Below are 13626 nucleotides of genomic sequence, written 5' to 3' on the forward strand. Positions count from 1 at the left end.
CATATTTATGGATCACTCATTTCCTTGGTGCCTGTGAGAATTCTACATTGCAGGACACTGTGCTCAGAAGTCTAGAAGAGTCTGGGTGGCTAAGAAGTTGCCTTGGTAAAGAAGAAGCTGGTGAGGAAAGGGGGAGATAGAAAAGAAAGATTGGCAGCTGTGGGCTTACGAGCTTCAAATGGAAACCTTTAAAGGCTGGAGACCTAGAAACTGATTCTTTGAAAAATGTTTGAGCCTGTGTGTACCTGATGAAGTATCTTCACGTGCCTTCAGTGGTCCATGTGCCCAGAGTAGACCTGCTTCTTTGGAAATTATGTCCTCTTAAAGAGCAATCTTTTCTCCGTAAAGTAAGCAGTCCTTCCTAAATAGCGAAACAGTCAGTCTGGCTGGGAAAAGCATTTATCTGAAGAGGCATTTTTTTTTTGTTTTCAAAAAGCAGTCATACTGCGAATGGAATTCTAGAATAGAATTTCTGTCCATCCGCAGAAGCTGAGCATACACTGCTGAATCTGCATAAAGCCTCATGTTTTCGTACAGAATAAAGATCTTCATGTACTATTCTCACCTTGTACTTAATTCCTGTTAGTTACTAGACATGCCTCATTTCCTGTATAAACTTGAGTCACTGAGAAGGCAGTAAATTATTACTCACTTTGTTAAACATACTTTCCTCTGTTAGCATAGATGCATAAAAGTATATTTACTTCCCATAAGGGCACTTACACTACTCATAATATATCATGCATTAAATGTCATATTTTATTTATTCCTTGGCATTTTCTACCGTGGCAACTGGCAGTTTGTTTTGAAGTCACAGAATAGTTAAGCTACAAGTTAGCTTGGAAGTAATCTACATCAGCCCTTTCATATTACAGGAGAGGAAACTGAGATCAAGTGAAATTAAGTGAAATGCTCTACTAACAAGACTTAATGTCCTGGTTAAACCAGAAGTTACATCTTACTGGGATAGTCCTCCAATTAGATTGACCGCTTCCTTGGTCCTTTTAAAAAATATAATATTGGACAAGATTATCTCTATGAAATGGTAACCGCTTTTGTGCTGCTCGCCATCTGGAATTCCTATGAAGTTCCGGAGAGATGAGGTATGCTATACAAGTATATACAAAGGTGGAAGAGGAAGAGCTTCATCTCATTCTACTGGGTTATCTCATTATTTCTCAGGGCTGAACCCCTTAGGCTGTGTTTTATTAGGTTGTTTAAAAGGTGTCTTAGTTTTTTCCCTGAGACAAATACCTGGCACCCAAAATGAAGGAAGAAAAAGTTTATTTAGGTCATAGTTTGTGGAGGTTTCAGTCCATAATCAGTTGGCTCCAAGGCAGGGTGGCATGGCCCAGGGGCAACTCTTCAAGGTGGCAGAAGACAGCAAAAGCAGCAAGAGCAAAAGGTGGGGGGCAAGTCTCTTCTCCCATATATTGTAAGCAGGCTCCCTGCTCCTCCCAGGGCAGGTGCAGCACTCACACCACCTCCTCCGTCCTCCTCTTGCACAGCATGAGGATATTTACAAACGGAGGACCTGACCCCCTCTGAATCATTTAGTTAAACTTCTAAACTTCTTAGGTTGACACAGTGTATCAACCGTTACAAAGTTTGTTGTTACACATATTTTCTGACTCTTCTTCTGCCTGATCGCTTGCCTGTGCTCGCTCACTGGCTCGCCCTCTGTGGTACTAAGGATTGAACTCAGGGCCTTTGCACTGAGCTATGTCCCCAGCCCCTTTTTATTTTTTATTTTGAGACAGGTCTCACTAAACTGTCCATGCTGGGCTTATAGGTATCAGCTGTTCTCTATTTTTATGCTACACATTGGTTAAGAGAAGTTTAGCTGTCTTAGTTCTGTTGTATTAGGTTGAGGCATATGACATGGCCAGTATTTGACCATTTAGACTTAAAGGAGAAGAATTTTGTATTCTTAATATATGACATGAGGCATTTGGTAAGCTGTAGACAGAGGAATACCTGTAACTGTTTTCAATAAGTGGAGAAGGATGTGTATCTCCCTCATATTTGCAAGAGTGCTGCTGGCTTTGCCTGGTACACAAGAGCACCTGGGCCAGGAAGAGCCTTTGTCCTCCTTTCTGCTTCTATAAACCTGTAGGTGACCCTGGCACTGAGCCAGGAAGGGAAGAGGGAGGGTAGCTACCTCCGGGAAGGTGAACACCTTCAGCTTCCCTTTGACCCTCATTCTTTAACGCAGAAGCAGTGCTGAGAGCCCTGGTCATCCCAGCACCAACTTCCCAGAGAAACTCAGGAGGCTACAGAGGGAGAACAATGAATAATTCATTTGTTTGTCCATTTATTTTTTAAAAACTAACTACTGAAGTACTTTTCATTAGAATACATTAAGCAGCACTGGTTGACCCCATTAAATATGAGACTTCTGAAATTCTTATTGTATTTGGCAAATGTAAGTTACATATAAAATTATAAAATAACCAAGTAAAAAATTTCCTTTTTCTTTTTGTGGTGCTGAGAGAAATTTCTCTTAAAAAAAAAAAAAAGAAAAGAAAAGAAAATAGACTGGGAAATTGAAATCTAAATGGAATTATAACTCATAATTTGCTCACCATGTTTCATGCAGTTGTTAAAATTTAGACAAGTGTGCATCTTTTTTTTTTTTTTTTTTCATTTAACACAAAGATTATAGACCCACAGCCCTTCAGAAACAAAGCAGGGTATGGAAGAATGTAGAGGCAGAAAATAAAAACCAAAAAAAAAAAAAAGCTTCCGTAATTTTTAGATGTATGAATTTATGCATTAAGACAATAGAATGCTTTCAAAGTTTAATTTGTGGGTTGCAGAAACTCAGAACATGATTTGTCAACAGAAGTAATACAGATTGCTAGCATTCAAAAATTTTTTTTAACAAACCTCATCTTATCATAGGGCCTCAGAATTTCTACCGGCTCGAAGCGCTGGCCTTGCTTACAGCAGCTGAGCAGGGGCCCTGGCTGCAGGATAGGTCTGCAGGCCACTTGGGTGTGGTGACTGCTGTTGGGGTCCCTGGCTGACGTAGTTTTAGCACTGGTTTTGCTGATCACATATCACACAACCTGGACCCAGCAACTTTGTGGGCCCAGCAGCCGTTTGCCTTCTGCCTTGTCCCGAGTGCAAGGCACAGTCTTCCAGACTGCAGGGAAGCACCCATGCTTAGAAGATACAGACGCTGAGTCAAATCTTGGCATGGGGCACTTCTACCTCGATCCTGTCTTACTACAGAGACAGCTTCACTTCTTAATCACATCCGTGTGAGTCTCTCAGTGTGACATTATTGACATACCGGACAGAACAAAACTTTTTCAAGGACTCCCATGCTGTCAGAAGGTTTAGCATCCCTGGTGTCCCGTGTACCTCAGTCCTGTGACAACCTCAAAATATCCCCTAGATAAGAAGACCCCACAGTCTTTTGAGAGTCACAGTCTGATCTTCACTAAGTGCTGAGAGGAGAGCAGTCTTCCTCTCCCAGAACGTTCCTGTGGGTATTTACATTTTAGAAGGGGAAATTTTTACATGTTAATAGTCAATACATGTGTGAAAAAAGTATTGACTATCATTACTGATCAGAGAAGGGTAACATAAAAACCACAATGAGATTACACTGCCCTCTACCAGAATGACTGTTTAGTTATATTCATAGTCATGAATATATTTAGTCATAAATAGTTATATTTATAACATAGGATGGATGTAAAGCTGACAAGGATGTGTAATTACTGGTGGTACTGGGAATGGAAGTTGGCATAACTGCCTTGCAGAACAATTTGACAGTGTATTATACCTTTTGTAGTGGTCCAGAAATTCTGTCCCTAGATATGCTGTACCCAATAGTAATGAGTACCAGTACTTACATAAGAATGCCAACAAAATGGGAAAAGGCCCCAAAATGGGAACTAACCCGAATATCCGTCAATAGTAGAATGAACAGATTGATACTGGTATCCTTACAAGGTGGGATATTGCTCAACAATGAAAAAAGAATGAATTATTGCACACAGTGACACTGGTGAATTTCATACCCATAATGAGTAAAAGAAACAAGTCAAAAGAATATATAGGACGTAATACTCCCTTTATGCATGTTCAAAAACAGGCAAGACTAAGGGGTAAGGGGAGTCAGAATAATACTTCTTTGTGTGCAGAGAGAAAGTCAGCAGGGAAAGGGATTGAAGGAACTTCCTGAGGTGATGGAAATGTGGTGAATCACGTATGTGCACATACACTTTATATGTAAAAATCATCTGGCTGTGTAGTTACTTTGGTGTATATCTAAAGTGGGGTAACATGGAAATTTAATGAATCTCTAATTTGTAGTGTTTCAGAAATTGTGATGAAAAGTAAATCAGCCAAGGAGGAGAAGGTAAAGGGAGTTTTTCTGGAAGCTGTAAGCGTGTGCTGGGATTGTGGGTCTGGGATCCTAGGTCCCTGTGCCAGTAGAGGGCAATGGTGGTGTTAGTGCTGACGGCAGACTGATGAGAATAGTGATAATTGGAGGGGTCTGGCATGATTTCCTTCCTTGTGAGTTTTTCTGTTCCTTCTTGTCTACACCCAAAGGCTTGTGTGGTCCTTGCATTTTTAAGCCTTAATTCTTGCTTAATATTCCTGTGGCATCATGGTCAAGGCTGTGAGCAATATTGACGGGTGGCAAAGGGGAGGCCTTGGAGGAGGGCATAGTGCGGTGGTTCTGTGTAAATCATTTATGACTTGGAGGCGAACCCTCCACCTTAACCCGAGGCTGGGATGGTGCTGTCATAGAAACTTGTTAACAAGGGGAAACTCGGGGTCCCAAGAAGTGATCCTGGAATCTATAATGGCATAACCAGTGAACACGGGAACAGCCCATTCAGGAGAAGAAGGAGGCTGACAGTCATACCCTTATGGGGATAGAGGGGAAGTAGGAGAGTAGAGATTTTGTCCAGTCTCTCTGACCACAGCTGGCTGGTTACCCAAACTTTGAGGTTTTGCTCGGGCCATGTGATAGGGGCTTCGCTTATACTATGTAAGCTCCATCTGGACTTGGCACTCTTTCTGGTCTTTTTTAGTGGTTATGGAGGAATGAGTTGTGGAGGAATATTTTCAGTTGCATGCTGTGCATAAATGTGCATTACAGCACAACACATAGTCTGATAAAGAATGAGACGGTCAGGTGCTAGACCAGGTGGCTGTGCCAGGTATAATCTCGCTATCCCAGTTTCTAGCTACATTCGAGTGGGAGCACCATAAAATGTGTGCAGCAAATATGCATTAACTTACTGTTCGAATGTCATAGAAGATGGCATATTTTAATCATTAAAATTAACCTAAAAACTGTGTGGTTTGAATAAAACATGTGCATATAGATAGCTATGACTTCCTAGAACCTACAGCAGGTTTAGTTAATATTGATGTTTGCTTAAATAAAGGTTTATTGCTCTTTCTGTGAAGATTCTGCCAGTAATATTTTGCTATTATTAGTCCAATTTTAGTTTAGCACATTAATATTTTAAGATCTTTCATAAAAGTTTGTAGAAAAATTAATGGTGGAAGGACATACATATTATTTGAAATGAAAGTGCTAACAGCCAACGTCTGTTAAATATTAAGCTTTGTAGGCCATGTTGGATAAAATATAAATGCCTTCTAATTTTTCCTTTTAATTTATCACATTCTTTTTCAAGTTTTAATTCATTACTTTTGCGAGTAGCTGGGTAAACTTTCATTTAAAAAAAACTACACTTTTTCTTTCCTGTCTCAAATTATTTTGATTTTCCCTGGATCACATGTGCAGATGATTTTAGGTCTGTATTTCCAGTTACGATTTCCCATTTCACTTTATTCTGCTGCTGCTGCCGAATATTTCTGCTTGGATATCCCAGTGTGACCTTGAATTATAAAACTGAATTCTTCATCTTCTGCCATTTTTCCCTTCCACAAAACCAGCAGTGTGTTTTTCCTCTTTTCTCAGATTAGAAGCCTCCCAGGCATCTTTGACTCCTTTCCTTGCTTCTTAGTGTTGGGTTGAATAGAAGATAGGGCATGGTGCATTGTCAGTAGTTCTTTGGGGGAAAATTAAAAACAAAGAACTGTTCCCTCCTTATCTTCCTGATTGTTGTCATTGTCACCAACCTAGTTTGTCACTAGCCTCCTGCTTGCATTACTCTTTCAATGATCAGAGTTGGAATCTCTTCTCACTGAGCCCTGCCCTAGCCTGGTGAATTTCCCTGCTTCTGGTTGTGTCCTTCTCCTGCTTGGAAACCTTTTGTATAGCTCCCTGTTCTTAATGAAATGGAATCCAGCCTTGCCTGGCTTTTACTAGCTCTGTCTCCAACTATTCACCTTCTTGAAACTTTTTTTTCCAGCCAGTGGTTTGACTCACCATTTCCTGCGCCCCTTCCTCGGGCCAGTCTCTGTGCCATACAAATATTCTTTCTCTCCTTCACCGACCCATCCAACCCACCCCCCACCATGCACACCCAGCCTTTAGCACCCGATGAATGTCACTGCCTCCTCAGTGCTGCCTCCACTCCCTTTAGTGGCGCTTACTATCCATACAGGCAACTTCATAGTTGAACATCTTCAAATTATGATAGTTCTAATTGTGGTAGCTTGTACTGCTTCTCACCTCTTTAGATTTGCAGATATTTGCACACAGCTAGACTCTCAGTGGCTCCAGGATAAGAATCTTTGCCTTCCCTGTGTGCTCCATAATACCTAACATATATTAAACTAACATGTAAGTTCTGGGAATGCTGCAAGTGTTTGTCAGCTTTTTCACTATTAAATCCTTAGTACCTAAAAGAGAATTGGGAATGTAGTTAGATGCATAAGAAGGTTTTGTTATATAAATAGCAGATGTTCAACAAATATTCAGTGAATTGATTTTAGGTTATTTGAGCTTGCTGCACCTCTTATTTTTTTACTGTGAGATCAAAGGGTTGCAACCCGTGAAGAGCTCTCACCTAGCATATGCAGTCCCGATGGTTCAGTCCCTAGCACTGTAGCATAATAATGAGAAATTATTATAATGAAAAAGAAAATGACTGCAGTGTACAGCGAGAATCTGCCCATCAGAACTGGAGTCTTTCTTTTAAAAGACTTTTCTTTTCCTGCAGATATTAATGAATGCCAGCTACAAGGTGTATGCCCTAATGGTGAGTGTTTGAATACCATGGGCAGCTATAGATGCACCTGCAAAATAGGATTCGGGCCGGACCCTACCTTTTCAAGTTGTGTTCGTAAGTAATGATCACTTTTTGTTTCTATTTTGCATCACTTGTCTTTGGGGTTCACCCAAAAGAAGTGGGTCAGCAGAGTATTGTAAATATTCAGGAAAACTCCATTAATTAAAATGGCAAGAGGGTAGAAAACCAGGGTAGTACACCAAAGTAAACCCGTATTATGGGAACTTTTCCAGAGTGCCTTTTAATTGCATCCAAAAAGATATAATAGCCAAAACTCAGAATGGTAAATAAATATATTGAGGAAATAGACTTTGGTGAAAAGAAAAGTTAATTAAAATGAGAATATCATCTGTTTGTGGTACCTGAGAGATAGAAACCGATTTTTCCCTCATAAATTTTTAAGTCTTCTTTACGGTGAATTAAACTTGGTGTCAGCTCCTGCCTTCAATTATTCCAAATTCTCAGGCACTGGAACCTGATTTTATGAGGTTTTTCCTTTACTTTGTCAGTTGGAAAATAGTTAACAAGGCTCTGAATTTCAGATTTTCATGTTCAATTCTGATTTCAAATCTTCTCTCCCATTGTCCTCCAAAACCACCCAAATGCCTCCAAAGTTGTATTGTTTTTATTTCACAAGTGTCTCTGGGGTTTTCTCTTCTCCCACAGTAAGGGTAAAAATCCCCCATCAAATCACATGTTCTAATACTGGTTCTGAAAATAAAGTTTCACCAAAGAGGTGAGCTAATAGAAAGCTAATCCAGGGTGATCACTTACGGATCATCCTTCCAGTTAGAGATGGCTGCATTTCTAGTTAAAAAGTCATCCAGTGCAGAATTTATAAAGATTGCCATGCCTGTTAGTACAAAAGTAGGTAAACACTGCAGACTTCTAAAAGGTACATACTGTTTAAGTTTAAAAATTTTAATGATAGCATAGGATAATTTTAAGATTAATTCTGTGCTTGTTTCAATCTTGCTAGGTTATTATTATTATTTATTTAATGTAGCTTTGGTTATATGCTCACCTGCATGCTTCTTGTCCCTAGTTTTTAAATTACCGTTTGATCAGATCAAGATATTCTTCGTGACGATGCCACTTTATTTTAAGCTAAGATTATCTCTCTTGATTCTGTCCCCTAAGGTGTAAGGTATAGAGACAAAATAAAGACAAATGTAGTAAAACAATAACGACAATCTCATTTATTGATTTTTAGATGGACTTGTTGAGTCTTTTGAAATATTGTTACTAATCACTACTATTTTTCTTTTAAAAACTGTCAAATGCAGATTAGGAAATTTTGCACGTAAGTCCTTTTTCCATGTTATTTTGCAGACAGTTCTGGTCATGAAGCAGGTGGAGACCTAATTGGGCTTTTTCAAAAGAAAAGCAGTAAAATTAGAGTACAAAATTAAGTTTGCAGACAGGGTACATTTGTAAAATGATGTTAGAATTTGAAAAATCCAGGCCAAAAATCACATTGATGACAATATCCAGATAATGTAAGGATAATTTTTGGCTGATTTAAATTATGTAAGTATTCTAAGTAGTTTTCTCATTTAAGCATAACAAGATTGTGAAGAATTTGGATATAGACTTTTTCAGTGTTTTCTTTTCCTTGTAAGTAATTTATCTTGTAGTCTGGTTATAATTTTTATATTGAAGGTTGCAGATTAGGTAAACTTGGAGAACTCTTATGAAACTTTGACTAGATTTGATGTCTAGAGTTAAGGGCAGGCATCCAGGTTTTAATGAGATCACAGAAACCTGCCAGTGAGAATTTTGAAACATGTGCACATTTTCTTAGCATTTATTTTCCCTGTCATTGCCCAGATAATTTTGAACTTATTAAACAATCATCCTCTCTTATTTGAAAAATAAACAATTCAATTTTATGGTTCAGCTACAACAGTTGAAATGATAAGTATTAAGAGACGTTTGTTGCTAGTTAAGTGTTCCAGTGTAGTTTGGTGTTAAAAGCTGGATCCATTAGCAGTATTGAGTCAGTAGCTACATTTTTTTTTTCACTCTGAATTCATCACATGTAATACCACAAAGATATGTAAAGTTCCATCAGGATTTGTGATTTGGATCAATCCAGCCTTCCTTTTTGGTGAACTCTGTGAAGAAATTGATAGGGAACTCTGAAGACAGTTGGGAAGAATTTAAGCAGAAGGTAACGTTCACAGAGTAAAGGAGGAAAAATTGGGAAGATGGTAGTGTCTTTCATAGTTGGGAAATAGCAGATTGGGGCATGTGCGTGCGAGCACGCGCGCGCGCGCGCACACACACACACACACGCTGAACAGAGTTGTTGCTTATGGTTTGTACTGCTTGTTCTTGAGGGGTATAAAACTAGTCAGACAAAGTGGTGGAGACTGACAGCAGTTGCTCAGGCAGTGTCAAATTAGGGCCTAGCCAGGTCATGAAAGGCGCGGCTGACTCTGTGACCCACCAGAGAGGCACTGGACAATGGCCGAGGAGCCACAGGAAACTCTCTGTGTCCTTGAATGCACTGAGCTGAACACCCTCAGGAGTCCCAGGCTCCAGCCAAAGGCCACTACCATGGCACTGTCTCTCCGTGCCCTCTCTGTCCTTGACTTCACCAAGCTCAAAGGAAGAGAGTAGAAGGATGCTGGCCTCTGCTGCCGCTGCTCTCTCTGTCTGTGGCTTAAGATGCTGTAGCAGCCCTTGCCAAGCCAGCCTCTGCCTATCTTGTGGGAAAAGATGAAAATTTTAGGCCTTATCAGAACAATTCCAGAAAAGTAGAATAACCTCACATTCTTCAGAGCAGTGTTATTTGCTCCCCGTACCTGCATGCCAGCACTCGTTCCCATAGAAATGTTAAACTCGAAGGGGGTGAACTGATGTGGAATGTGGAATTTAAGAAATGAGTGAGCGTATTAGAGGGATGAGTGAGAGTGACGGAAGCCTACGAGGAATAGCTGGAGCCTTGCTGGTTTTGAAGTCCTCTCTGGTTTTTGGATTCTTAAGTACTGGACTCTGTCTTCTTAGTGTTATTTATCATTCACATGTTAGTACTTAAGAGTAGCACGGCTTTGAAAGTAAAATGGGAATTTATTGTACACCCTTGTAATTAGGGCTGTTATTAAGTATAAGTTTCTTCCTGTTGTTTGGGGTGGTGGGGCCGGGCTTAAACCTGTAGTCCCATGCACGCTGGGCATGTTCTTTACTACTGAGCTACCACCTCAGGTGTCAATACAGCTTTCTTAATACACCACTGAAGAACCCAAATAAAGAGCTACATAGCATTTTACCTTGTTGCTTTGTTTTGTAATTGAGTTGTGGCCAACACTGGAGGTATGCTTAGATTCAGTACCATGCTTGGGCACAGAGGTATATGTACTGTATATGTTTACTACCCTTTTGAAGATTTATCTCTAGCCAAGAGCAAAAATGATTGTTTTCCTGACAGGTATGGCATTTCCAGTAGGTTTTGTGCATCCAGATGTTTTCCCCTTGAGATAGAATATGAGATAGAAGCTTTTATCCTAAGTTTAGCAGCACATCCTGCAAAAAATATAGCCTGACCAAGTCATGTTTCAGTGCACACATAATGAGTATCTACCCCTTTGTTACCGCTCCAGGCCTGTACCACCCAGAACCATTTCCACCTATTGTTCAGCAATCTTTGGACGATTCTGATTTTTTTAAAAATACAGTATAAAAGCTACTGACTCAGTGGGATGTGTAACTGTGTGTACTATATTTGACACAATATAATACAGTAGTCAATTATCCTTTATAACCAGCTTTCCAAACTGGAAAGTTAAAGGTTAAAGACACTCAAACAAAGCAAATACCAATTTTGCATTTTCTGGTTTGCATATTGTTCTTAGATTTATGTGTCACATTGACTAAAATGTGATGATGCCTCACATGTTTAATCATAAAAGTGGGTTGCTACTGCAGGTCACTTGAAACCAAAGATGATCAAAGGTAATTTAGGTATCATGCTGTTAAAGCCTAAGCACCAGTTGAAGGCCTTTTGGTTCACACAGTTGTGGATAAGAGACAGTGTGAGCCGTTGGAACATTAATGAAGTTTAGATGTGTAAGCCAGACCTTTTAAGAGTTTTCTTCTTTCCTACATCCATATTGGAAGGAATAGATTTAGTACTAGTTACTCTTTCTTATGTTCACTTGGAGTAGCTCAAAATGTTTAATTAGAATGACCTATTTTGTTTGTTTTTTTCCAATACCGGGAACTGAACTCATAACCTTGTGCTTGCAAGGCAGGCGCTGTGCCGCTGAGCTAAATCCCCAACCCCCAAAATGTTTAATTAGAACATGAACTGACACTGCCTGACTCACCAACAGTTAACTTATGGATGACTCTACAAGCCAGCGATTCTTTTTCTTTTTTATTTTACTCCCATAAAGAACTGAACTGGAACTGTTCTGAAAGCTGTCATGGGAAAAATGTACCACTACACTAGAGAGGTTACAGAGAATATTTGGTTAGGAAGCGATGGGAGGAGAAAATCCTATAAAACCAATACGTCTTAGGGTAAGATGTTTAGAAAGAATTAGTCTACTTGACTTACACCTTTATACTCCTGAAGTTTTCTTTATGCAATGCGTGAGATTTCGATAATGAGAGACTTGCTTTAACTAACAATGTCTTATAGTTAACACACGTACATAGCTGTTAAAGCACTACAACCCACTTAGAGTTTGGGCTTAATTAAGGCAGACCTGACAGTTCACATCAAAACTGAGTACTTGTGTAGGGAAGTAGGGTAAGTATAACAGGCGTGGTGCCTAAGACACTATCAGTACCCTGCAAATGTGGGTGTGATAGGTATAAGGAAGTGGCTGTAGAAAATTAAATGGGAGGAAGTCAGTATGTTTGTCTCTGTGGAGGGTATGAGAAAACTTCTCTGAAAACTCTTGTCCTTGGGACGTAGAACTAACACTAATATGATTAGTTTTATAAGAAAGAGCCACCATGTGTAAAATAGGCTTTCATGAGATAACAACATTGTTTCTGTGGATGTAGATATTGTAAAATCCATACAGTCAATTTGAGGAGGAAATTTTGGAACAAAATCCTTTGTGAACTAGCCAATAAACAAACAAGCAAACAAACAAACTAAAGATTATACAACGTATAGATGCATGCACTCATATATACTCATACACACATACACATGCACATACATTATGGCTGATGTTCAGTCATTCTAGGGATCTACTGTCTTTTTAGGGTAATAACCACGCTCTTAAGCATTCATTTATTTTTGGTTTATGACCTTTGATCTTTTATAGTTTAAAAATGAAAAAGAAAGAAAGAGAAAGCAAGAAAGAATGAAAGAAAAGAAAGAAAGAAAGAAAAAGAAAATCAATAAGTTCCCCTGGGCTGTGTTCCTAGCAAGCAATAGATCTACAATTTGAAGCCAGATTTGTCTGGCTATAAAAACTTTTGCTTTTCCCTGTGTATTATAGCATGTTAACTGAATCAGATTATTTCTTACAACATCTATCTGAGACCTCAATCCTATTGGAAGACTAAGAATTCTATCTGAGTGAGAAGGAATTGAAGATTAGGTGATTTGGGAGCACCAGGTGCTAGAGGAATTGGCTAAGGAAAAGACAAATCCTCATTTGGACAGTGATATGAGAGAGAAAAGCTTTGGTTGGGGTGGAGAATTGACAGAGGGGATGCCATATTTGGCCAGATGCAGCAGTTTTGAGTTGTCTTGGACCTGGTCCTCATCCTGTGGAACATACTCCATTCACATGTACCTTAGAAGATGCACTTCTTGAAGTCAGGGTTTTTTCCTTACCTGTCCTTGTGTTTGCCCTGGGTGCCTGGTAGAGGGTTGGACCGTTAGATCGATGAACTCTTACCTACTAAATATAAAGTGGAAGATCAGGAGTAGGACATAGGAACTGTGTGACAGTAGGCTGGTGTGCTTCCAGTGTTTTCTAAGGAGTTGATCATATTATCTGCTCCTTTGCTATACTGTCTGGCTAGAATGGGGCCTTGGGTGGCACTCAAGGTCAGTAGCCATTTCCTGCCGCCTGCTCATGTTTCCTGACCTAAGGTGAGCCATGCTAGGGCTCTGCCAAGTCCCACGATGTTTCAGAGTAGGCAGGGCAGCTGCTGCTTTGCCGCATGAGCTGTGCTCCTGATTTTCCGGGTGCATGGTCAGTTACCAAGCGCTGCCTGTCACCACCTACCAGGAACCTCAGAGTGGTAATCTTGACTGTGAATGACTGGATTAATTTGGCGGGGTGGAATTTGGTTGAAATTGTTTTTTTCCTTGTGCACACATTCCTGATTCAATGCTTGCCTAAAAGGGAGCACAGATCCAGTGAGGAATGAGGACAGTCACTATCTCAGCATTGACTTTAAATTCATTCAGTAAATGGACTCATAATTAAGAAAGGTGATGCCCCTAATCTAGGTGGAGTCTTTGGAAGTATGG

General features: G+C 39.8%; 1 protein-coding gene across 4 annotated transcripts in view; it reads left to right on the top strand.

The window, feature by feature from the left end:
• Ltbp1 (latent transforming growth factor beta binding protein 1) overlaps positions 1-13626 on the top strand; it is a 221329-nt gene that overhangs the window by 92081 nt on the left and 115622 nt on the right. For all 4 annotated transcript variants that reach the window (XM_013517603.1, XM_013517604.1, XM_013517601.1 and 1 more), the window contains exon 6: positions 7107-7229. In XM_013517603.1, the coding sequence (XP_013373057.1) occupies positions 7107-7229 (123 nt within the window). The remainder of the gene's footprint in view (positions 1-7106; positions 7230-13626) is intronic.

Source organism: Chinchilla lanigera, unplaced genomic scaffold (assembly GCF_000276665.1).
Source record: "Chinchilla lanigera isolate Chin_1 unplaced genomic scaffold, ChiLan1.0 scaffold00040, whole genome shotgun sequence".
Lineage (NCBI taxonomy): Eukaryota > Metazoa > Chordata > Mammalia > Rodentia > Chinchillidae > Chinchilla > Chinchilla lanigera.